The 27,063-nt window shown below is 39.3% G+C and overlaps 2 protein-coding genes across 2 annotated transcripts in view; both read left to right on the top strand.

The window, feature by feature from the left end:
* Positions 1-10,843, top strand: part of ZYG11B (zyg-11 family member B, cell cycle regulator) — an 80,390-nt gene extending 69,547 nt beyond the window's left edge. Inside the window, exon 14 of the mRNA XM_030870157.2 lies at positions 5,950-10,843. Coding sequence (XP_030726017.1) covers positions 5,950-6,140 — 191 coding nt within the window. The 3' untranslated portion in view covers positions 6,141-10,843. The remainder of the gene's footprint in view (positions 1-5,949) is intronic.
* Positions 10,844-18,832: 7,989 nt separating this feature from the next.
* ZYG11A (zyg-11 family member A, cell cycle regulator) overlaps positions 18,833-27,063 on the top strand; it is a 58,123-nt gene continuing 49,892 nt past the window's right edge. The window contains exon 1 of the mRNA XM_030870161.2: positions 18,833-18,922. Coding sequence (XP_030726021.1) covers positions 18,833-18,922 — 90 coding nt within the window. The remainder of the gene's footprint in view (positions 18,923-27,063) is intronic.

Raw genomic sequence — 27,063 nt, 5'->3', positions numbered from 1 at the left:
AGCCCACATGCCACAACTAAAGATCCCTCATTCCACAACAAAGATCCTACATGCCACACCTAAGACCTGGCACAGCCAAAATAAATAATTAATTTTTAAAAATTTAACTCGTAATGGATCATAAGTCTAAATATGAAACCAAAAACTATTAAAAGTTTCTACAAGAAAATGTGACAAAATATTTGTAACCTTGTCTTAAGCAGATTTTTTTTTTTTAACATCTGTATTGGAGTATAATTGCTTTACAATGGTGTGTTAGTTTCTGCTGTATAACAAAGTGAGTCAGCTATAGATATACATATATCCCTATATCTCCTCCCTCTTGCGTCTCCCTCCTAACCTACCTATCTCACCCCTCTAGATGGACATGGCACAAAGCATGGAGCTGATATCCCTGTGCTATGCAGCTGCTTCCCACTAGCTATCTTTTTTACATTTGGTAGTGTATATATGTCCGTGCCACTCTCTCACTTCGTCCCAGCTTACCCTTCCCCCTCCTCATGTCCTCAAGTCCATTCTCTATGTCTGCGTCTTTATCCTGTCCTTCCCCTAGGTTATTCAGAACCACTTTTTTTTTTTTAGATTCCATATATATGTCTTAGCATACGGTATTTGTTTTTCTTTCTGACTTACTTTGCTCTGTATAACAGTCTCTGGGTCCATCCCCCTCACTACAAATAACTCAGTTTCATTTCTTTTTATGGCTGAGTAATATTCCATTGTATATATGTGCCACATCTTCTTTATCCATTCATCTGTCGATGGACATTTAGGTTGCTTCCATGTCCTGGCTATTGTAAATAGAGCTGCAGCTCTATTTACAATAGAGCATTGTGGTACATGACTCTTTTTGAATTATGATTTTCTCAGGGCACATGCCCAGTAGTGGGATTGCTGGGTCGTAAGGTAGTTCTAATTTTAGTTTTTTAAGGAACCTCCATACTGTTCTCCATAGTGGCTATATCAATTTACATTGCCACCAACAGTGCAAGAGGGTTCCCTTTACTCCACACCCTTTCCAGCATTTACTGTTTGTAGATTTTTTGATGATGGCCATTCTGACTGGTGGGAGGTGATACCTCATTGTAGTTTTTTTTTTGTTTTTTGTTTTTTTGCAGTACGCGGGCCTCTCACTACTGTGGCCTCTCCTGTTGTGGAGCACAGGCTCCAGATGCACAGGCTCAGCGGCCATGGCTCACGGGCCCAGCCGCTCTGCGGCATGTGGGATCTTCCAGGACCAGGGCACAAACCCGTGTCCCCTGCATCGGCAGGCGGACTCTCAACCACTGCGCCACCAGGGAAGCCCCCTCATTGTAGTTTTGATTTGCATTTCTCTAATGATTAGTGATGTTGAGCATCCTTTCATGTGTTTGTTGGCAATCTGTATATCTTCTTTGGAGAAATGTCTATTTAGATCTTCTACCCATTTTTGGATTGGGTTTTTTTTTTTTTTTGATACTGAGCTGCATGAGCTGCTTGTATATTTTGGAGATTAACCCTTTGTCAGTTGCTTTGTTTGCAAATGTTTTCTCCCATTCTGAGGGTTGTCTTTTCGTCTTGTTTATGGTTTCCTTTGCTGTGAAAAGCTTTTAAGTTTCATTAGGTCCCATTTGTTTTTGTTTGTTTTTACTTCCATTTCTCTAGGAGGTGGGTCAAAAAGGATCTTGCTGTAATTTGTGTCTTAGAGTGTTCTGCCTATGTTTTACTCTAAGAGTTTTATAGTATCTGGCCTTACATTTATGTCTTTAATCCATTTTGAGTTTATTTTTGTGTATGGTGTTAGGGAGTGTTCTAGTTTCATTCTTTTACATGTAGTTGTCCAGTTTTCCCAGCACCACTTATTGAAGAGACTGTCTTTTCTCCATTGTATATCCTTGCCTCCTTTATCAAAGATAAGGTGACCATAGGTGTGTGGGTTTCTCTCTGGGCTTTCTATCCTGTTCCATTGATCTATATTTCTGTTTTTGTGCCAGTACCATAGTGTCTTGATTACTGTGGCTTTGCAGTATAGTCTGAAGTTCAGGAGCCTGATTCCTCCAGCTCTGTTTTTCTTTCTCAGGATTGCTTTGGCTATTCGGGGTCTTTTGTGTTTCTATACAAATTGTGAAAATTTTTGTTCTAGTTCTATGAAAAATGTCATTGGTAGTTTGATAGGGATTGCATTGAATCTGTAGAATGCTTTGGGTAGTAGAGTCATTTTCACAATGTGGATTCTTCCAATCCAAGAACATGGTATATCTCTCCATCTGTTTGTGTCATCTTTAATTTCTTTCATCAGTGTCTTATAGTTTTCTGTATACAGGTCTTTTGTCTCCTTAGGTAGGTTTATTCCTAGGTATTTTATTCTTTTTGTTGCAATGGTAAATGGGAGTGTTTCCTTAATTTCTCTTTCAGATTTTTCATCATTAGTGTATAGGAATGCAAGAGATTTCTGTGCATTAATTTTGTATCCTGCTGCTTTACCAAATTCATTGATTAGCTCTAGTAGTTTTCTGGTAGCATGTTTAGGATTCTCTATGTATAGTATCATGTCATGTGCAAACAGTGACAGTTTTACTTCTTCTTTTCCGATTTGGATTCCTGTTATTTCTTTTTCTTCTCTGATTGCTGTGGCTAAAACTTCCAAAACTATGTTGAGTAATAATGGTGAGAGTGGGCAACCTTGTCTTCTTCCTGATCTTAGTGGAAATGGTTTCAGTTTATTACCATTGAGAATGATGTTGGCTGTGGGTTTGTAATATATGGCCTTTGTTATGTTGAGGTAAGTTCCCTCTATGCCTACTTTCTGGAGGGTTTTTGTCATAAATGGGTGTTGAATTTTGTCGAAAGCTTTTTCTGCATCTGTTGAGATCAAATTCTGAAATATGCACAAAAGTATGATCTACAAAAGAAAAAACTAGGGACTTCCCTGGCAGTCCAGTGGTTAAGACTACACACTTCCACTGTAGGGCACACGGGTTCAATCCCTGGTTGGGGAACTAAGATCCCGCAAGCCACACGGAGCAGCAAAAAAAAGAAAAAGAAAAACCTGCTAAATTGGACATGAACAAATCAAACTTAAGGATTTCAGCTTTTTGAAAGACATTATCAAGAAAATGAAAAGTCAGTGCACATACTGGGTCAAAATTTTCAAATCACATGTCTGATAAAGCATTTGTGATCAAAATATACCATGTACTCTCAAAACCTAATGATAAGAAAAGAATACAAGAAAATGGACAAAAGAGTTGAACAGACTTTTCACCAAAGATTTACAGATGGCAAATAAGCACGTGAAAAGATGCTTAACATCATTAGGATAGTTGTATAGATCAATGCAATAGAATTGAGAGTCCAAAAATAACCAAGCATCTATGGTTAATTGATTTTTAACAAGGATGCCAAGACAATTCAGTGGGGAAAGAACAGGTTTTTAAAGAAATGGTGCTGGGAAAACTGAGTAGGCACATGTAAAAGAAAGAACTTTGACCCTTACCTCATACCATATACAAAAATTAACGCAAAAATGGATTACAGGCCTAAGTATAAGAACTACATTTACATATGCATAAGCATATAAAACTTTTAAAAGAAAGCATAGGTATAACTCTTTATGATGTTGGATTAAGCAGTGATTTCTTATATAGGACACCAAAAGCATGTGACAAAAGAAAACTAGTCTAATTGGATTTAATAAAAAATTTTAAAACTTTTGTGCTTTAAAGGACACCATCAAGAAAGTGAAAAGACGACTCCCAGAACGGTTGAAAATATTTGCAAATTATATACCTGATGAGAGATTTGTTTTCAGAATATATAAACACAATAGTAAAAAAGAAAATAACCCAGTTTAAAAATTGGCAAAGGATCTTCAAAGAAAACATACAAATGGCCAATAAGCATTAAAAGAAGTTCAGAACTTCCCTGGTGGTCCAGTGGTTAAGACTCCATGCTTCCCCTGCACGGGGCACAGGTCTGATCCCTGGTCGGGGGACTTAAGATCCCGCATGCCACAGGGCGTTGCCAAAAAAATAAATAAATAAAATTAAAAAAATAAAGATACTGTCATGATGGCCAAAAGAAAGTTCAGCATCATTAGTTATTAGAAAATATAAATTAAAGCCACAGTGAGGTGTAAGCCACTTTACACCTGCTAGGAAGGCTGCCTATAATCAAAAAGGTGGACAATGACAAGTGTTGATGAGGACATGAAGCAACTTTCTCATTCATTGCTGATGGGAATGAAAAATTATACAACCATTTCAGAAAACAATTTGGTGATTTCTTATGAAGTTAAACATACATTTATGGATGGATCTAGAGACTGTCATACGGAGTGAAGTAAGTCAGAAGGAGAAAAACAAATATCGTATATTAATGCATATGTGTGGAACCTAGAAAAATGGTACAGATGAACCGGTTTGCAGGGCAGAAATTGAGACACAGATGTAGAGAACAAATGTGTGGACACCAAGGGGGGAAAGTGGTGGTGGGGGGGGATGGGTGTGCGATGAATTGGGAGATTGGGATTGACATGTATACACTGATGTGTATAAAATTGACAACTAATAAGAACCTGCTGTATAAAAAAATAAAATAAAAATCAAGAATAAAATAAAAAAATAAACATACATTTAGCATTTGCCCATCATTTTAGGTATTTTCTCAAGATCCAGGAAATGAAAAGTTCCCAAAAAACTTGTGAAAGAATGATTATAGCATTTTTAGTCATTGTAATGAAATGCTCAGGGAGAGAGAACATTCAACAAATGTCCATCAGTACAATAACATCAAAAACACGTGACGTATTCGATGCAGCGGAATACTTCTCAGCTTAGAACAACAAAAAAAGATTACATACAGGTAACAACTTGGAAACATCTCGAAAACATCATGCTGAGCAAAAGTAGACAGACACAAAAGGTTACATGCTGTCCAGTTATATGAAGTTGTAGGCAAAAGTCTATATCACAGAAATTAGAACAGTGGTTACCTGAGGGGTGCAGGGGAGATTGACTTCAAAGGTGCACAAGGAAACTTTTTAGTTGTTGAAAATATTCCATATCCTGATTGTGTTGGTGGTTACACAAGTGTATACGTTTGGCAAAACTCATAAAACTATAGATTAAATTAGGTGTGTTTTATTGTGTGTAAATTAAGACTTTATGACTAAAACTAAAAAAATAAACTTTATAAAGTTTATATATGACTAAATATGACTAAAACTAAAAAAATAAACTTTAAAAGGTATGTGTAAAAAAAGGCAAAAGGAAAAAAATATTTAAAAATAATGAATACTGCATGTACAATATGACTGCTATTAAATATTTATTTATTTATTTATTTTTGGCTGCGTTGGGTCTTCGTTGCTGCATACAGGCTTTCTCTAGTTGCAGCGAGTGGGGGCTACTCTTCATTGTGGTGCACGGGCTTCTCGTTGTGGTGGCTTCTCTTGTTGCAGAGCACAGGCACTAGGCGAGTGGGCTCAGTAGTTGTGGCTCACGGGCTCTAGAGCACAGGCTCAGTAGTTGTGGCGCGCGGGCTTAGTTGCTCCGCGGCATGTGGAATCTTCCCGGACCAGGGTTCGAACCCGTGTCCGCTGCATTGGCCGGCGGATTCTTAACCACTGCGCCCCAAGGGAAGCCCTAAATTTTTTCTTTAACATAGGAAATGCATAAAAGTGTAACAGTACCCATCTTACTCATGATTTGGGGGTCAAAGAAGATTGTCTATGTCTTACGGTTATGATTTTTATATATATTATATATAATATATATAATGGTGTATTATGATCTATGTGTGGGCCTTGTAGTGTAGGCATAACATCATTACAGAGATGTTTTTCAAGCTCTAACTTATGTTAGTGAGCAATAACAAAACAGCTTAAATTTAAGCAAAAAAATAAAAATTATTCCACAAAAAAACAAATTAAGTTTTTTAAGGAAAGCTCTTTCTCCTGTTTTCTTTCAGCCTCAAGGTATTGCAGCATGCTGATTGAGGAAGGAGGATTGCAGCATTTATACAACATCAAAGAACATGAACAGACTGATCCTCATGTCCAACAGATTGCTGTGGCCATCCTGGACAGCTTAGAGAAACACATTGTACGCCATGGAAGACCACCTCCCTGTAAAAAGCAGCCCCAGGCCAGACTAAATTGATAGCTATAGGTAATTGGATAATTGAATCACAGAAATTCTTTTCGTGATAGGTTCACTTGGAATATCTTACCCTCTCTGATGTTTTGGGGGTTTCTACAACAAGAGTCATAAAGTGAGTATGGGATTGATAATGTACAGTACTGCCCATGTGAACAGTCTCTGATTTGTCTTGTGATTTTTAACTTATCAGATGAGAAGAGTCTCTTCCTTGATCATTGCCTTTTAGGAAAATTTCCACATCCTTCAGTGTTTGAACTTACTTGTGCTTAAAATTCTACAGTTTTATGAGGAAGTTTGCACGGACCCTTAGGCCAGACTTTTCTGATCTTAAAGTCCCTTCAATTTGCAGCTTCAGATAAGCTGTTAACCTGATTTCTGGCACTGCTTCAGTTGTAAATTTTATATTGCTTCTGTATAAAATGCCTTTATTCTCTGTCTGTGTATCTTTTATAAGATGTCCTTCTTAGTGTGAAAGAATGGAAATCTGAGTCCTCTCCTTGTGAAAGCTACTCACTGGCTGGTGCTCGGATGGCTGGCAGAAAATATATTAAAAAGAAGAACTACTAAGGGAAAATAGAGTTTAGGAACTGGGAAAAGGTCTGCTCTTGTGGTATATAGTTTTTAAACTGGGACTGGCTAATCTTCTGGGGCCCACCTCTCCTGAGTCATTGCGCAGTAGCTTGTTCTTCATATTTATTCCTGGAGGCATGGGCTGCTGCTTCCTACACAGACTGCTGGTTACTCTCTAGAAATATTTCCCCAAACACCACAGTTTAAAATATTACAGCATTCTGCGTTAGAGATTAACTGTCTGAATTTCTTTATGTCATATTGTTGTGAAAATGTGAATTTTACAAAAATCGTCTCTTCCTCAAACAGACCATCCTTTTCCCTCTATTTCAAAGTCATTTTGTTCAGTGGAATAGAGACTACACATGGTATTACCTGCTCACTTAAAATACAATTAGCAACAGTAGATTTTGCCATGAGAAGTTAATTTTCTTTTGTTTCAGACTACATGTATCTTAATATTTTCATGTTGGGGAAGGATATCCACATCTCACTGCCAAAAGTAAACAAGAAGAATTAGACTATTGTTAAATGTAATGATTCTAGTTGCAGTGCATAAAAGGAAATATTTTGTGATGGGTTATTTTTTAGACAGTTGCCTTTCCTTTAAGAGAGTTGTTACAGTAAAGAATCAGTTGTCAATAATGGCAGTTGGGAGGCAGCAAGTCACCAAGAGTTATTTTTCATTAAACAAAAAAAAAGGCAAAGGATTTATACGATCTGAAGAGAAACCAGAGTATCCACCTTAAATTTTAGTTTGTGAATAAAGTTAACCTACAGTCTTAGATGACTGCATGTTTTCATTTGGAAAACATTCCAAAATGTTTTCAATAGAGATTTTAAATAATACGTTTAAAATCATGGTGATTATTCAGAAGCATTTTTATTTAGAAAGGAGCTGGCTTATTAGTATGCTGATAATATTTTTGACATACACATTTCATACCACTATCACAGTAGTCATACTTGAATTATTTGGTACTCCTTCACAGGAGTGAAAACTTAAATGAAAATAGATATTTACAATCATTAAAAACCATATTAAATTATGGGTTAATTCTGACTTAACCAGTTTAAGGAATGTTTATAGGTGTGAGATAAATTTTCACAGATGATTTCTATTTCAGAGGAAATGGAAAATTCTTTTAAAACTTTCCCCCTTTTTCTGGGTTTTAAATATCTAAGGCAAAATGTAGAAAATAGGATGGCCTACAAAAGCTTGGAGTCGCTAGCTATGTAGAGCATTTCTAGGTCTTCTAGCTTGTGTAGTTAAGGAAAAGCCTAATTGAGAAGTTTGGCTTCACGTTTCTATTGTATCCTATTCAAGACAAAAGTACATGTTCCTTCTAGGCTAATCCTAGGTTTTTGTCTTTATGAATTGTTTCCAAAAATGGCTAAAAATGTATGGAAAACAATAAATCCCTTCATTACTCAGAATAAGTTGTTGATAGATGAAGACTCAAATATATTGAAATTGAAATTTGCTACTTTGAGCACTGGTAATGGCCAGATACTTTTGAATCTTAAAAGCAAAATAATTAGGCACATCCCAAATATATAAAAAATTTAGTGCCTTTGTGGCTGGGATAGCTCTTAAAATTGTGTATCTAATTATGGCACTGAATTGTCTATAAGGTCTTGAATCTGGCTATAATACAGTATATATGTATATGTATATATACATGTATATATATATATAAAAATTGAAATTATGAGGTGTAACTGGCCTGTCTCTACAGAAAGAATCTATTAGGCCTCCCGTTTGCATTTGTACACTAGAATGTAACAGAACTTGGTGCCTTCAAGGGTTACCTCTTCAGTGACTTAGAGGTGCTGTTTCAAGCACAATTTAGACTAGGGTTGAACCACTCATTGCTCAAATCATTGGTGTGCTCAGATATTGCAAATTATCACTACATCAGTCCACAAGCAACAGCAAGGTTTAGATATACTAAAGGAAAAAGGAAATAGATCTACTAAAGGAAATGGGAAATGGAATTAGAGTTTTTAAACTATAAGGATGCATGTGTAAATTTATTGAGTAAAACAAGAACAGTCTGAAATTAAAGCAAAAATAATTAGGGTATCTCATTCTTTCCATCAAGTAAGTTTTGCTGTTCTCTTTATACTCTAAAAAATCATTTTTTCCTTTTGCAGTTGAAAAGGAACATAAATCAAATCAAGTAGTAATAAGGGGTTAATTTACTCTCTGGCCAAGGACTCAGTGGTTACTGATCTTAGTTGAGAATTAAAAAAGTCATATCAGACTCACAGATCCAGGAATTGACCTTAAATATTGCCGCTCCTCACCCTTGGACAGAAATGCCGTTTAGTGGCACTAGTCAATTTAAGTGAATTACCCAAGGTAGAGGTGAATCCCACAAAGCAACTATGGGAATTTAATTTCCTGATATCTTTTGTTTGCAAGCTTCCAAAGAATCAAGGATTCATGTTTTAAAATATCAGTGCTGTATATCCAGCCTAGGAAGTTGATCTTGCTAGTGGGACCTTTTGAGTTGGCCCTTTTTCTCCCCAGTCACTTTCATTTGGCTATATTTTAAATTATGCCATGCTCAAGATAGTATTGGGCCATCATCTAGACCTTTGGAGCACATTTTGATGAAAACATATTTTATTATGGTTCATTATGTGCTAAATTAGGGTAGAATCGATTAATGAACCGTGGTTTTGGCTTAGTGCTTTAAAATGCCTGACACCCCACCCTGTCCCCCCATAGAACAAGGTGCAGCAATACCCAAGGTTGAAAAGAGGTCATGAGTAGCCAGGAAAATAAACTTACTTTGTTGTATATGTTGAAACCCACCCCTCTCCTGCCCTCTAATGGTCTGTTTACATTATTTGGTTATTGTGCAACTTTTATCTTGAGATAAACAGTATTATTAAACTGAAGGTGTAAGTTAAAGGCAATATCATACTGTTGGCTGACGTGGGCAGTTTCATCTGTATGTTACTTATTTGGGGGCTTTATATGGCTAGGGCTTCAGAGTAGTGTTCCGAGATAGCTTACAGAGAGGTTTGCAAACTTATGGTTTCCCTCTCAAATCCATTGTAGCAGTTTCAAATGATTGTGTGGATATTGGATATTTAAATTTTACCATTTGCTTTGTATTGACACATTTTTCATTTTTTGTATTAACTCACGAACTGTTTATTTAAGTAATAATGCAAATCCAGACTTCATCCAGTGATGAAAATAGCGGTATGATAGGAAATTTTGCTGAGTGTGCTTTAAATGAGTAACTGCTTTATCTTTTTTTAGTATTTCATAGATTTTGTGTGACATGTACACTCCTAATTATGCATTCTTTGGTTTCCAAATCTTAACCTAAGACATTCTTATGTTAACTGATTGATAGCCTAAGAGAGAACTTTCTCTGCCTGTTTCTCCCCTCCCCCAATTTTTTTTGGGTAAAGAAAATCAATGCTATTTCTCGTTTCTCTGGATGAAGCAAAGCTCCTTTGGACAGCACAACCTAACTGCATAGCTAGATAGAATGGTTATCGAGAATATTTAGAAAATCCAAATTTATCAAATTATGAGAAATCATAAATGTAGTTCATTAATAATATGTGCTTAATTTTGAACTTATTTTGGAAAATTGTTCAAATTGGGTTCTTTTAAGCTTACTTTAATCAGCTTAGAAGCAAGAAACTACTTTGCTAATGAAAGCTGAGACATACTTTCATAAAAGCAGGAAATTCTTGAGAGCATTTAAAAATGGGAGGATGTTATGTCAAGATTTATACTTTCAGATAATCTGTAAGAATAAAATTTTTAAATCCCTGACTTTTGTAGAATTCCCGCTGTCAAATTCTCACTGACTTGTGAGTATGGAAAAAGCTATCTTTTGCTTGAATTCTGATGGAAGAGTTTAACTCCTTTTAAAGGATATGAAAAATTCGTTGGAAAGTGTAATGTGTATACATTTCAAAGGCTGTCAATTGTCTGGACTGAAGGCACTGTTCTTACTGTGGCCAGATGAATGGGAGTGTCCTGTACATGAATCATGGTGTTTTAAATCAGGACATCACTTAGGTATTACTGTTGTGTATACAGATTTTTGTTTTGGGGATTTTTTTTTTTTTGGCCTAAATAAATGTTACAAATTTTATGTAAAGTGTGTCTTGTCTACATTTATTCTGGGCATTTGCTTTAAAATTTAAAACTAATGCTTCAAGATTCAGATTCCTTGGTCATCCGTTTGTAACAGTTGCTTTCTGGAAAAGGCCAGTGGGTACTACTTATGTGTTGGAACTTGCATAATTTATAAATCCTTCAGAGAACTTAACAGTTTTGTGGAGAAGAGGAAGTGTCAAATAAACAGATAAATACTACATAACATTGTATTACAGACCAGTCCATGGTACTTGTTATAAAGCCACAGAGACTATACCTAATCCAGACCGGGCACCCATCAGACAGCCCAAGAACACTTCCTAGAGAGCATATCTAGGTTGACAGTCATTCACACAACTATTGAGATAATTAACTGATATAATATATATTGTATGAGTGCATTTAGTGAGGGAGGTTACCAAAAAACAAAGTATAATATAAGAACCCCATGACCAGGAAGAATTCTTAGTGACTTTAGTTTCAGAAACGTCATTTTTATAGTTGAAGAGACTAAGTCATAGGTAAAATGACCTTGCCCAAATCACACAGCAAGTCAGTAACAGACTCTGCATTACAATTCTTATTTCCAAATTTACAATCCAATGGGCCCCCTCTCCCCCTATTATTGCATAATCGCATGAGATTGCTTAGCTCTTAGGGAATATGTGATTAAACATCAAATGAATGGTACAGAAAAGAATGTGCGCCAGATGGTCAGAAGTGGAAGTTGACCATCCTTACAGATGGTGTAGGGCAGCATTAGTGTTTAGATGCTATAGAATTGTTAATGAATGATCAGTACAAATACTAATGCTTCACTAATACACAAACATGAGATTAGATGTGTTAGTGATAGGGTTTTTAATAGTAGTTTTATTATAATTTTTATAATAATTATTAGCTTAAAAATTTATTTTATTTATTATTTTTGTTTATTTATTTATTAGTTTTGGCTGTGTTGGGTCTTCGTTGCTGTGCGCGGGCTTTCTCTCTAGTTGCCACGAGCAGGGGCTACTCTTCGTTGCGGTGCGTGGGCTTCTCACTGCGGTGGCTTCTCTTGTTGCAGAGCACGGGCTCTAGAGTGCACAGGCTTCAGTAGATGTGGCGCGTGGGCTCAGTAGTTGTGGCTCGTGGGCTCTAGAGCACAGGCTCAGTAGTTGTGGTGCACGGGCTTAGTTGCTTTGCGGCATGTGGGATATTCCCGGACCAGGGCTTGAACCCATGTCCCCTGCATTGGCAGGCGGATTCTTAACCACTGTGCCACTAGGGAAGCCCAGCTTTTCTTAACCTTTTATTGTCTCCAATAATTCACTCAATACTAACATGGTATTACTATGGGCCATACATACTGAGGAAGATAAATACCTCTGGCCAATATTTAACCAAACAAGTTGTTGAGCTGTGTTGTCTATAGCCTATCTTCAAAAAGACAAAATCAAACCTTCCAACATTCTTCCCCTCCCCCACCCTTTCTCACAGTTTTTATGATGTAGATCAACCCAGTCTCTTGGCTAAATTTAAATTTCTTCCTTTCCTCCTGATTATCTTTCCATCTTCTATTCCCCATTCTTAATCTGCATCATAAGACTCCAGTGCACAGCTCTGAGTAACTGCATAACTCCTCACATTGAGAAGAGTAGGTGAATGGCGGAAACCATGAGCACTCACATTAATCATTTTTGTCTTTTTATAATTTAAGATTCTAATGCAGTCTGAAAATTCAGCCTATAAAAGAGCAAGTCATAGGGTGGGCGTATTGACTGAGCTCTTGGCTTCCAGAAACCAGACTTCACAGCAGGTTTGGGGAAATGATACCAGTGACCAGATGTTGCAGATGAATGGCTTACTCCTGTGCATTCAGTATGACAGCTGTTTAAAATCATCTTGCAATGACTCAGTCAAGGACTGTCACTAGAGAGTGTCTCTCCTAGACTGTGATGAGGCAATAAGAGCTAAGAACAAAAAAACAAAAAAAAAGCCCTCAGCTCTCCTGTTACTTTACATAAAAACACATTACAAAAGGAACTGTTTTGGGGCTTCCCTGGTGGCACAGTGGTTGAGAGTCCGCCTGCTGATGCAGGGTGCACGGGTTCGTGCCCCGGTCCGGGAAGATCCCACATGCTGCGGAGCGGCTGGGCCCGTGAGTCATGGCCGCTGAGCCTGCGTGTCCGGAGCCTGTGCTCCGCAACGGGAGAGGCCACAACAGTGAGAGGCCCGCGTACCGCAAAAGAAAAAAAAAAAAAGGAACTATTTTCAATGACATATCTAGAGTGTGATTGTCATGTTTGAATGCGGAGATTAAGGAGTTACCAAACACATTTTCTACCTAATTCTTGGTCTCATCAATTCAGTCTTAAATAAAGCCCTTTCGAAACTGGATATATTATGAGTAATGAGTCAAGTGCTGTATTTAACCCTCAAACATCTTGTAAGGGAAGATAATTATCCCCTGTTTTACGAATGAGGGGAAGCCTAGTGAGGTCAAATGAGTTGCCTCACATCACACAGATAGTAAGTAGAGGAATTTGTAGATTAAACCTAGATACTGTTTTAACACCAGCGTCCCCACTCTGAAGAATGTTTGCTGCTTTGTACAATCTCAGTAGTGATGTCTTTGAATAAAAAGACAAATGTATAATCAAAAGCCCTCTGAAACTGGTTCATGAAATAAACCACATTATTGTTTGTGGGTACTAGCAATGGATTTAGAGTCTTCTCTTTTCAAGACCTATGGGAACAGATCAACTATAGTTTAGGATTTGGGGGTCAATCAATTACCACTATGCACCAAATTCTATTGTAAGGGGTCTGCAGTTTCAAATAGCATTAGTTATTCAGTACATTCCAATGCAGTCAGAAAATACATCGAGGCAAGCACTATGCTAAGCATTTTTTTTTAATGTATATTTTTTCAACTAAGCCTTGCAACAGCCTTGTAAAGAAGGTAATCATGGGCTTCCCTGGTGGTGCAGTGGTTGAGAGTCCGCCTGCCGATGTAGGGGACACGGGTTTGTGCCCCGGTCTGGGAAGATCCCACATGCCACGGAGCAGCTGGGCCCGTGAACCATGGCCGCTGAGCCTGTGCGTCCGGAGCCTTTGCTCCGCAACGGGAGAGGCCACAACAGAGAGAGGCCCGCGTACAGGAAAAAAAAAAAAAAAGGTAATCATTACATTTTATGGATAAGGAAATTGTGAGGTATTAAATAACTTTGTCAAGGTCACAAGTTATTAGGTTTCAGAGTCACACATGAGACTTGGGTCTGTCAGACTCTGAAATCTATGCTCTTAATCACTGTGCTATAAAGGGGAAAAACCAATTTTACCATTAAGGACAATCCCAAATCCAATTTAACCATTAAGGCCGTTGCCATGCACACTTTTGGCCTGTCTCAGAGAATGGAGACCATTGACAGCTTTCCAAGTTTATGACTTTCAACCTCACGGGCCCTCAGTGTCATTATGGTAGTGGCTCCTACAGTAAAACATAAGATTTTACAAATTTGGGGAGAAAATTTCCTCCCCCAAATAATGGGGCTAACGAGACCAACAACCCATGAAACTGATAGAGATAGAGGTTACTTCAATGTGAAAACATCTGAACATGGCTTATCTAACTAGTATAGAGCTTCAGGAGAGTCAGCTGCCACAAACCCCATTTCTAGGGAGGTCTCCAATCAGAGAGGCACTGCCCTTGGGCATCAGGACATTTCCAAATAATTGTACAAACAACACTTTCCATCCTTTGAAGCCCTAAACCAACTCCCCTGTCTTACTAAGCCAGGATGTAAACCTTTCCCCATAGCTGTACGAGGAGTTACTTTCTATGTAGGATATTCCACTGTGTGTAATAAATTTTTCTCTGGTTTATCTGTTCTCAGTTAATTTACAGGTCTCCTTCCACTTCCAACAATCGGACCTAAGTTGGTAGAGGAGTTTTTCCTCCCAACAGGGTTCACAGTAAGTTCATTTAAAAAAAAAAAAAATCGTTAAAACCAATAAATAGGAAGACATAATGTCAGAATAAAGGACAGTACTTCAAGTGGATGCATGTAGTTTTATATGTATCACTTGTCCTTATTTTACTCATTTTGATGCCCACCTGTGATAAAGACAACAAGAGTCTTTGGATCAGCCTTAGGGAACCATTTCCTTAGTTAATTTGGTTTCCCAGGAGTGGTTTCTCTTTCTTCAAGTTCACTACTTCAGTGTGTTACCTTTTACTAATTAAGTTAGTAAAGAAGGAGACTAGTCAAGAGGCCGCTCTCTGAACTCTAGGCTGCCCCTCCCTAAATAGAGGCAACTGATGATTAGGGCCATTGATGATTTGTACTCCTCTGTGGTTCCAGTTTCTTTGTTTCCTAAGCAGGCTATGATAATACAGGTTTTACTGCTGATCACTACAGTAGGAGAAATAAACCGAATCTACAGACATAGATAAGACAAAGACTTAGTAGCTAGTCTTTGTGTTTCTGATGCCCAGAAAGAGACAAAGACTTGCTCAAAGTCACAGAGCTTCAAATGACCCTTAGAAATCATCCTGTCTACTTGAGAACACAAAAATAACACATGGGGTGTTAGACAATCTCTTAGTTTTTGAAATTCTGCAAGTTTGGTATTATTCTTTATTTAGCTCACTTTCCAGAAGAGGAAACTGAGGCTCACAGGTTAAGTAACTACCCAAAGGTAAGGTGGAGATGGAATCTGAATTCAGGCTTTTTTGACATCAGAGCTCATGACCTTTCCCCTATACTTCATGCCAACAAAGCTAAAGGAATTTTACAAAGTCCTTAAAGATATCCAATCACGATTTAAAGAAATCTTGACTCTGGTTTCCTAATTTCATTTCAGAAGTTTAATTTCTTGAAACTTCCCAATTTCTATGTTTCTGCACTATCCTTCCCCTACCTATTCAGAGTTTTCAGGAAAAGGGTGGGGCATGTCAGTGAAGGCTCTCTAAAGGAAGTGACATCTCAGTGAGATCAGAAGGATTAATAGGAATTACTTAGTAGGGGGAGGTGGCATGGACAACAATGAATGTGCAAAGGTACATTTCTAGAACTGAAACAATTTCAGTACCTAATTTTTTTTTAAATTTATTTTTGGCTGCATTGGGTCTTTGTTGCTGTGTGTGGGCTTTCTTTAGTTGCAGCGAGTGGGGGCTACTCTTCGTTGTGGTGTGCGGGCTTCTCATTGTGGTGGCTTCTCTTTGGTGCAGAGCACAGGCTCTAGGTGTGTGGGCTTCAGTAGTTGTGGCTCGCGGGCTCTAGAGTGCAGGCTCAGTAGTTGTGGCGCGTGGGCTTAGTTGCTCCGTGGCATGGGTCAAATGGGTCACTTGGGTCAAATGCTGCTGAACAAATAAGATGAGAGAGGAGTGACAACTGAATTCAGCAACTTTGAAGTTGACAAGAAACGGTTAGTAGAGTGGCAGAGGTGAAAGAAAATGGTAAGAGAAAAATTGGAGACAGCAAGTGCAGACCACATTTTGGATAAGTTTTGCTCTAAAGGATGGAAGAGATGTGAGGGCAATACCTGAATAGGGAAATTAGGTCAAAAGAAGTGTTTTTTTTTTTTTTTTTTAATTATGGGAAAAATATCAGCTGGTGGGAATGATCCAAGAAGGAGGGGGAAAAATGATAATTTAGGAGAAAGGATGTTGCTGGATGATGTCTTTGACTAAGCAAGGGAAGATGAGATCTATTGCACAAGTCCAGAGTTGGCCTTAGATAAGGGTATAAATAGTTCATAGTAATAGGAGGGAATGCAAAGACAGAGAGCCTATACTGGTAGGTGGGTAGATGTGATGGGGGGAGCTTGGAATGTTCTTTTTGATTCTTTTCTTTTTTCAGTGAAAGAGGAAACTGACAGTATGGTTGGGGGAAGAGGTGTTGGAGAGTTGACAGAAGTTAGGAAATAGTCCGTTTAATGTACTCTAATATAAAATAAAAATTAAATTTAAAAAAGTATACCTGAAACTAACACAACATTGTAAATCAACTATAGTCCAATCTAAAATAAAAATTAAATTAAAAAAAGAACATTGATTGGATTTGGATTTAGAAAACTCAACTTTGACTCCCAGGTTTTCCACGCATCATGTAGGTAAAATTTAACTTGTCTGCTCAATCCCTCAGGTAGTTCAGTTTCTCTATGGGTAAAATGGAGATACCTAAGGCCTGGGATTTCTATTTGTATGAGGATTAAATAAAAGAATAAATGTGAAAGGAAAGCATTTTGCAGTTATTTGAACTTGAAAAATAACTTTAACATTTGAATCCACTTATCAAGGACTTGTTTCATTACTCATTTTCATGTGTTTTACATAATCTTTTTTTTTCTATTTTTTTTTTTTTTTTGTCGTGCAGCTGAGGGATTTCAGTTCCCCTACCAGGGATTGAACCTGGACCATGGCAGTGAAAGCGTGGAATCCTAACCACTAGACCACCAGGGAACTCCCTACATACATTATCTTATTTAATCCTTATATTAACCCTGTGAGATAAGGCATTCTCATCCCATTTTACTGATGGGGAAGTTGAGCTTCAGAGAAATTAAAAACCTTGTCCAAGGTTCACAAGTTAGTAGGTGGCTGAGCAGGCATTCCAAAGCAGGATTCAAATCCAAGCCCCCTACTCTCAATAACTATCCTTTTCCAAGACATATTTTCTCTTAAATTAGCTAAAGTGTACTAATTCACTACTCTCTCTCAGGGTTTCTTTCTTGCAGCAGGTTAGAAGGGTCTTCTCCATACTTTTTAGGTCACAAGAAAGCTGAGCAGTTCAGTTTGTGTACTTACTAGATCAGAAGTGGTTTTGATATTTGATTCATCCAATGTCAGTAGAAGGTGAAACAGAGGTCTGATATAAGAGAGGTGCTGTTGCCAGATGTGTAGGAGAAAGGACTTTAAAAAATAGATTTCAAAATGTAGGGGCTTCCCTGGTGGTGCAGTGGTTAAGAATCCGCCTGCGCTGCCAATGCAGGGGACACAGGTTCGATCCCTGGACTGGGAGGATACCTCGTGCTGCGGAGCAACTAAGCCTGTGCGCCAAAACTACTGAGACTGTGCTCTAGAGCCTGTGAGCCACAACTACTGAGCCCGTGTGCCACAACTACTGAAGCCTGCATGCCCTAGAGCCCGTGCTCCGCAACGAGAAGCCACCGCAATGAGTAGCCCCTGCTCGCCGCAACTAGAGAAAGCCTGTGCCCAGCAACGAGGACCCAACACAGCCATAAGTAATTAAAAAATGTATACAATCAGCCCTCCTTATCCACGGGCTCTCCATCCCTGGATTCAACCGCTATGGAAGATGTTCAGGAAAAAAATTCCATAAAATTTCAAAAAGCAAAAGTTGAATTTGCCAGTACCAGCCGCTATTTACACAGCATTTACATTGTATTAGTATAAGCACTCTAGAGGTGATTTGAAGTATAGTGGACAAGGTGCCTAGGTTATATGCAAATGTTACACCATTTTATATAAGGTACTTCAGTTTCAGAGGATTTGCATATGGTGGATCCTGAAACCAATGTCCCTGGGGACACGGAGGGCCCACCACATTCTATTTCCCAACTCCACAGAGCTGGTCCATGGCCATGCCTTTGACCGGCGACAAGAATGTGGTACCTAGCCCTATGGTGTCGGTTGGAGGGAGACGGTCTCAGAGGAATGTATAGGAGTTGGGCGAGTGGTTCGGAAGGCTTAAGGTTGGTCTCTGGAGCGTCAAAAAGGCGGAAGAAGGGCTGTTGGGCCCTCAAGGCGTGGAGGGGTGGTCGGCCCGGTGTGGGTGGGGAAGGCCGTCCTGGGGGCGGGGTCTGCGGCGGACGAGTGCTTTACAAAAGCCCAAACCTTCCGCAAGAGCGCAGAGTGCCTGCCCGCCGAGCGGGCGCTGTTCAGCCTCTTTCCGGTGCCGGTCGAGACCATCTCTCGCGGGATCCGGGCCCGCTCGACGGCCGCTCTCTCCTCGACGCCTCTCCGGCGGGGCTCGCCATGGTTCACTTCTTGCACCCAGGCCTCTCGCCCCGGACTATCGTCCCTCCGGACGCTCATAAGGACGACCTGGGCCGCGGCGTAGCGCAGGTGAGCACCGGGGAGGGGGAGGGGGGAACGCGAGCCTAGGTGGGACGCCAGGCCCCTGGCGAGCACGGCGAGTCGTCGGGGACTGTGTTGAGGCACTTGTTGGCTCGTTTGACCGACGCGGGGGTAAAGTCTGAAGAGGCTGAGCCCCCTGCCAGGCTTCTATCTTTTATGGGAAGTGCATGCCGGAGAAGAGTTTTCCTCCCAGGGCGTCCCAGCCTTGGAGCCGAGCGAGCAGACCCTGCGCAGCTGAGAGGAGGGGCGGCGGGATGAGTCCCGCCTCCCGCGTGACCTTGGGCGAGTCCCCTGCTCAGGTCTCTGATGCTCAACTGTGCCTGCGAGGGCGGCAGCTATTTTGCAGGGTGGTGTAAATGTAGACGTAAGTGCTGGGCATGGCTTTAGACTTGGCCCGTAGTAGACGGTGGCGCTTTTTGTCATGATGCACCCAAATGCCTCAAACCTCGACCGTTCCCCGTGTGTTGGGGATCTGTTGCTTCCCAGAGGCCGTGACCTGTCGGTCCCGGGATCGTTAACAGGAAAGACCTTCTGAGCCCGGCGGGGGGCACTGGAGCCCGGAAGACTGAAATTCCTTAAATTCCACGTGTTTGTTTCCCTCTCTTTTCCGTCGGAATGCCTGTTAGACTAAACTGAGTAAAATGCAAACCAGAAGAGTTTGTATTTGGCGCCTACTGTGTGTCAGGTATTGCATTTCTAGAGTAATCTCGGATTTTTTTGTAGGCATTTTACTGGTGTAGAGGGAAATTGAGAACCGTTCTTTGACTTTCTAATGATCTGGAGCCTGACATCAGTTGTTCTGATGTCAGACTCCATGTTCTACAACATCCCAAGGGCTACCGCTCTTAGAACTCAAAATCTAATGAACGCTCAACCCACAATTAGTATGGGGGGGGGGAAGGAAGTATCCTGATTGAGGTTGTACTTTACACGCTGACGCCGTGTTGGCTTTTGTGTCCTTCAAAGATCTAGCCTGTATTCCTGTAGACCCTTTTGGACTCACTTTTGAAAGCTGCCTAAATAATTTGTAAATTTGTTTGTAGCTAATGGAAAAGCTGCGTTTTTAATGTATGTACTGATACAGCGTATCAAGCACATTTTTTGTTGGCGCTGACTGGAATTGAAAAACAAGGTTTTCTTTAGAAAAGTGATCAGACTAATAATCCATTTTCTGTCTGGTTCCATACTGTACTGTGTACACTCGTTTTTTTGGTTAAGATTTTATTTTTAATTAATTTTAAAAGTTGTACAATGCATGAATACTTTTCCTTTAGATATATTTCTCTATGCTGTTTTTAATTTTATTTAGCAGTGTTTTGTAGTTTTTGGTGTAAAGGTCTTTTACATATTTTGTTAAATTTATCCCTGTTTTTGGTAGTACTGTAAATACTTTTTTTTTTTTTTTTTTTTGCGGTACGCGGGCCTCTCACTGTTGTGGCCTCTCCCATTGCGGAGCACAGGCTCCAGACGCGCAGGCTCAGCGGCCATGGCCCACGGGCCCAGCCGCTCCGCGGCATGTGGGATCTTCCCGGACCGGGGCACAAACCTGTGTCCCCTGCATCGGCAGGTGGACTCTCAACCACTGCGCCACCAGGGAAGCTCTGTAAATACTTTTTAACAGTTTATAATTTGGGGGGTATATTGATCTTGTATCCTACAACTTCGCTAAAGCCACCTATTTTCTCCAGTTTTTTTAAGATTTCTTAAGATTTTCTTTACAATCTGTCATCTGCAAATAAAGGCAGCTTTACTTATTCTCTTTCAGTCTGTGCTTTTTATTTTCTTTTTTTTAAAATGCATTTTCTAGGACCTTTTGTAGAATGTAGAAGTGGTGAGAATAGACTATTTGTATTGTTCTAGATCTTTCACCTCCAAGTATGATACTGGCTGTAGGTTTTTCCGTTAGATGCCCTTTGTCAAATTAAGGAATTTTTCTTCTATTCCTAGTTTAATGAGTTTTTTTTGTGTGTGTGGTACGCGGGCCTCTCACTGTTGTGGCCTCTCCCGTTGCGGAGCACAGGCTCCGGACGCGCAGGCTCAGCGGCCATGGCTCACGGGCCCAGCCGCTCCGCGGCATGTGGGATCCTCCCAGACCGGGGCACGAACCCATGTCCCCTGCATCAGCAGGCGGACTCTCAACCACTGCGCCACCAGGGAAGCCCTGTTTTTGTTTTTTTAAATCATGAATGTGTGTTGAATTTTGTTCAGTGCTTTTTCAGCATTTAATAAGATGTTTTTGTTCTTTATTGTGTTAATGTGCTGGATTTTATTGATTGTGAATTTAACTTTACATTCTAGGAATAAACACCACCTGGTCATGATGTATTATTTTTATATATCGAAGAATTCTATTGCTAATATTTTTGAAATATTGTTTATGTCCATGTTTATGAGGCAAATTGCTCTTTAAAAATATTTTATCTGGGAATTCCCTGGTGGTCCAGTGGTTAGGACTCTGCGTTTTCACTGCTGTGGGCCCGGGTTTGATCCCTAGTCTAGGAACTAAGATCCCACAAGCCACGCGGCAAGGGCAAAAAAAAAAAAAAAATTATCTGGTTTTAGTATCTAGATAATGTTGGCCTTAAAATATGAGTTGGGAAGTGTTCCCTATTCAGTTTTTTGAGTTTGTGGGATATTGGTATTATTTATTCCTTAGATGTTTAACAGAATTCACCAGTGAAACCACTGAGACTTTAATTTCTTTGGGGGATTTAAAAAAAAAATTATTTTATTTTATTTTATTTTATTTTTAATTTTTATTTTATATTGGACTATAGTTGATTTACAATGTTGTGTTAGTTTCAGGTGTACAGCAAAGTGATTCAGTTATACATATATCTATTCTTTTTCAAATTCTTTTCCTCTTTAGGTTATTACAGAATATATTGAGCAGAGTTTCCTGTGCTATACAGTAGGTCCTTGTTGGTTATCTGTTTTAAATATAGTAGTGTGTTATGTCAATCCTAAACTCCCAATTTATCCCTCCCCCTGAGGGAAGGTTTTAAACTATATCTACTTCTTGGGGGAAGTGCTCATAAATTTTGATATATTGTTAAAAATACTTTATAAGTACTGTTAAGAGTCCTTCTTTGACCCATGGGATATTTAGAAGTGTACTGCCTAATTCCCAAATAGTTGGGGATGTTCCACATATCTTTTTGTTTAATGCAAATACATTGTTGTCAGAAAACATGCTCTATGATTTCAATCCATTTATATTTATTGAGATTTGTTTTATGGCTCAGATATTATCTATCTTGGTGCATGTTCATGTGCACTTAAAAGGAGTATGTGTTCTGTAGTTGGGTATAGTATTCTATGAATGTCAGGTCAAGTTGATTGAGAATGTTAATCTATATTCATTTTTTTTTTTGGCCACACAGTGTGGCATGCAGGATCTTAGTTCCCCTACCAGGGATCCAACCTGTGCCCCCTGCAGTGGAAGCGCAGAGTCCTAAGCACTGGACTGCCAGGGATTTCCCAATGTTAATCTATATTCTTATTCATTTTCCATCTACTTGTTTTTATCAGTTGCTGAAGACAAGTGTTAACTTCCAACTGTAATCATCAATTTTTCTGTTTATTCTTTCAGTTTTTACTTTATGAACTTTGAAGCTGTTAGTAAGTGCATATACATTAGGAATTATGTCTTCTTGATGAATTCATCCTTTTATCATTATGAAATGTCCATCTTGATTTCTGATAATATTCTTTTCCTGAAGGCTTCTTTTTCTGACATTAACATAGTCACTCCAGGGTCCGTATGGTTAGTGTTTTTTAAACAATGCTGTGTTGTTTAAAGCCCATCTCTTGTAAACAGCAGGCTTGCTTTTTTAATCCAGTTTGACAGTCTGTGCCTTTTAAATTAGAGTAAATATAATTATCAAAATTGTTGTGTTTAAGTTGCTGTTTGTGTTCTATTTGTCCTATGTGTTTGTTGTCATGTTTCTCCTTTGCCTGGCTTCTTTTCAACTGAGTATACACATATATATTTTGTGGCCATGCTGCGCAGCTTGCGGAACCTTAGTTCTGCGACCAGGGATTGAATTTGCACCCTCAGAAGTGAAAGCATGGAGTCCTAACCACTGGACTGCCAGGGAATTCCCTCAGTTGAGTATTTTTAAAGTTTCATTTTATCTCTTCTGTTGACTTACTAGTTCTGTTCCTCTCCTTTCCCTGCCCCACCCCAACTCTCTTTAATGGTCACTCAAAGATAGCAGTTTTTTAAATGTGGACTCAAGACCTCTGGGGTCTCTAAGACTGCATTCTCTTTCATTAAGTCACACATTAATGAAATTTGCAAAAATGTAAAACAGTGCTGCCGTTGTCACTAAACTTTTAAAAATTCTTTTTGAAAATATAGCTGTTTTAAAAAAATGTTCTTTCTTGGGAATTCCCTGGAGGTCCAGTGGTTAGGACTTGGTGCTTTTACTGCCGAGGCCAGGGTTCAATCCCTGGTCTGGGAACTAAGATCCTGCAAGCCACACGGTGTGGCCAAAAAAAAAAAAAATGTTCTTTGTGTCAACATTTGATTTTTATTTTAACTTTTATTATTTCTAAATGAATTAATACATATTTTAAAGATTTCTTAGTTTTAATGCAGAAAATGTTGAAAGATGTAATACAATTTTTAAGAGTATAAAGGGGTTCTAAGTTTGAGAGTCACAGCTCCAGGTTTTAAAATATACATGTTTGACTTACCACAGTCTACTTTTAAATATATCGCTTCACCTTACAACAGTATTCTTTCATTTTCTAACCTCTTTCCTGTACTTTGTACTTTTGAAATAATACATTTTACTTCTCCATGTTAGAAATTGCACAATATATTGTTTTTACTTTTTCTTTGATCAATCAATTATTTCTTAAAGGAATTAGGAAATAAGAAAAAAAGTCTGAAAATGTCTTTATTTTACTTTTATTTCTGAAAGATATTTTCATTGCACTTAGTTTTTCTTTTTTTTTTAATATTTATTTATTTGGCTGCACTGGTTCTTAGTTGTGGCATGCGACATCTTTAGTTGTGGCATTCTAACTCTTAGTTGTGGCACATGGGATCTAGTTCCCTGACCACGGATCAAACCTGGGCCCCCTGCATTGGGAGCGTGGAGTCGTAACCGCTGGCCCACCAGGGAAATCCCTGAAAATGTTATTTCATTGTCTTCTGGCTAGTATTGCTTCTGATGAAAATTTAGTGGTCATACTTCCTTTTTTTTTTTTAAACTGTGTCCACATTACCTCTGGTTCCCCCCTCCCCCAGTCTTAAGGTTTTTCTCTTTATTGTTGGTTTCTAGACATTTATTATGTTGTGGTATCTTTTGTTTATTTCACTTTGGGTCCATTTTTGCTTCTGGGATCAGTGGGTTTATATTTTGTATCTAAAGTCAATATTTTTTGACTTTTTAAAAAAGAAAGCTATTAAGTTTGTTGTTCTTTGTACCTGGTGAATTAACTGTGTAATTCAATAAATATTACACTGTAAAATAATTTCATAGATTCCAAGTGTAGGACATTGTCCTCCTTGACCATTATTTCTTAAAATATTTTTTCTTCCCCAATAACTCCTCTCTTCTGGAGTTTTAATTATACATTTGTATTAAACTGCTTAAGATTGTCCCTTGGAGTTCTATGATTCTCCACTTTTTTTTTCCCAGACTTTTTCTGTTTCAGTTTAGATAGTTTCTATTGCGCTACCTTCAACTTCACTTATCTTTAATTTTGTAGTATCTAATCTGTTGATAATATCATCTAATGTGTTGTTTACATTAAATAATGTATTTTTCAACTCTGAAAGTTCCATTTGGGTCTTTTTCAGATCTTGCACTTCTGTGTTGAGCTTGCATATTTATTCCCTCATTATATTCATATTCTCCTCTATATCCATGAATTATAATATCTGTTTTAAAGTTCTTGTCTGCTAATTATGTTATTTCTGGGTTCCTTCCTCCCTCCCTCCCTTCCTGGCATTGCGCAGCTTGTGGGATCTCAGTTCCCTGACCAGGGATTGAACCCGCACCCTAGGCAGTGAAAGTGAAAGCACGGAGTCCTAACCACTGGACCTCCAGGGGATTCCCTGGGTCTGTTTCTGTTGACTAATTTTATTTTCTGTCCTGATTCTTACCATATTTTATTGTAAGCTAAACTTTATGGATACTATTGTATTTAGATTTTTGTCGTCTTCCTGAGTCAGGCCTGTATGTGAGGTTTTTAAAACAGATTTTTTTTTTAGGGGGGACCATGCCTTGGGGCATGCGGGTCCTTAGTTCCCTGATCAGGGATTGTATTCGTGCTCCCAGCAGTGGAAGTACATATTCCTAATCACTGGACCGCCAGGGAATTCCCTGAGGTTTTAATTTTTAAATTTTTGTTCAATTATTTTTTAAAAATTTATTATTTATTTATTTTGTCTGCATTGGGTCTCAGTTGCAGCACACATGATCTTTTTTTTTTTTTCTTTTTTTTGCGGTATGTGGGTCTCACTGTTGTGGCCTCTCCCGTTGCGGAGCACAGGCTCCGGACGTGCAGGCTCAGCAGCCATGGCTCACGGGCCCAGCCGCTCCGTGGCATGTGGGATCTTCCCGGACTGGGGGACGAACCCGTGTCCCCTGCATCGGCAGGCGGACTCTCAATCACTGCGCCACCAGGGAAGCCCACACGATCTTCATTGAGTCATGCAGGATCTTTCATTGCGGTGCACAGGCTTCTCTCTAGTTGTGGCATGCAGGTTTTCTCTCTCTGGTTGTGGCACAAAGGCTCCAGGGCACGTGGGCTCTGTAGTTTGGGGCACACAGGCTTTCTTGTTGAGACGCTCAAGTTCAGTAGTTGTGGCATGCGGGATCCTAGTTCCCTGACCAGGGATCGAACCCTGGTCCCCTGCATTGGAAGGCGGATTCTTTTTTTTTTTTTTTTTTTTTTTTTTGCGGTACGCGGACCTCTCACTGTTGTGGCCTCTCCCGTTGCAGAGCACAGGCTCCAGACGCGCAGGCTCAGTGGCCATGGCTCACAGGCCCAACTGCTCTGCAGCATGTGGGATCCTCCCGGACCGGGTCACGAACCCGTGTCCCCTGCATCGGCAGGCGGACTCTCAACCACTGTGCCACCAGGGAAGCCCAGAAGGCAGATTCTTTACCACTAGATCGCCAGGGAAGTCCCCACTGAGGTTTTTAAAGTGCTATTGTGGGGAATTCCCTGGCAGCCCAGTGGTTAAGACTCTGCGCTCCCAAGCGCAGGGGGCACGGGTTTGATCCATGGTTGGGGAACTAAGATCTCGCATGCCACATGGTGTGGCCAAAAATCAAATCAAAAGAAAACAAAAATGCTATTGTAAATTTTTTAAATTTAATTTTCCAATTAATTGTCAGTTGTATATAAAATGCAGCTTTTGTTTTGTTTTGTTTTTTTACCTTGTACCCATTAAAGCATGTTCATTAGGAGAGTTATATAGTACTGTTTATATTTTAGAAATGATGAGTCTAAACTCTGGGTAGAGATGGATTGGAAAAGGATTAAGAGTGAAAGTAGAGAAACTAATTTGCAGTTTTTTAGTATTCTAGGAAAAGATATGGTAGTGACTTGGATTAGAAATTAGTAGTGGAGCTAGAAAGAAGGGGATGAACTAGAAATTTATTTGGGAGGTTTAACAGTCATACTCACAGCAGGAAATAGATGACACATTCAGAATAGGGATAATTTAATGAGAGTTTAATTAAGGGACTACTTCCAAAGATAAGGGAGAGGTATGGAAAACCACAATAATATACTACTCAATGTCCAGTAACAGTAGCTATTGCCACCCCTAGGCCCAAAGGACCTCTCAGAAGGAATATCTTAGTTCATCTGGGCCGCTATAACTAAAATACTGTAGACTGGGTGACTTATAAACAACATAAATTTATTTCTCACTGTTCTGGAAGCTAGGAAGTCCAAGATCAAGGTGCTGGGGATTTGGTGTCTGGTGAGAGCCCAATTCCTGGTTCATATACATCTTTTTACCGTGTTCTCACATGGCAGAAAGGACAAGGGAACTCTCTGGGGTCTCTCTGATAGGGGCACTACTTCCATTCAGTGAGGGCTTCACCCTCGTGACCTAATGACTTCCTGAGGTTCCTCCCTCCAGATATCATCAAATT

The sequence above is a fragment of the Globicephala melas genome, chromosome 1 (genome assembly GCF_963455315.2).
Source record: "Globicephala melas chromosome 1, mGloMel1.2, whole genome shotgun sequence".
NCBI classification, from domain to species: Eukaryota; Metazoa; Chordata; class Mammalia; order Artiodactyla; family Delphinidae; genus Globicephala; species Globicephala melas.
The sequence above is the reverse complement of the archived record's forward strand: the minus strand, read 5'-3'. Positions and strand labels throughout refer to the sequence as shown.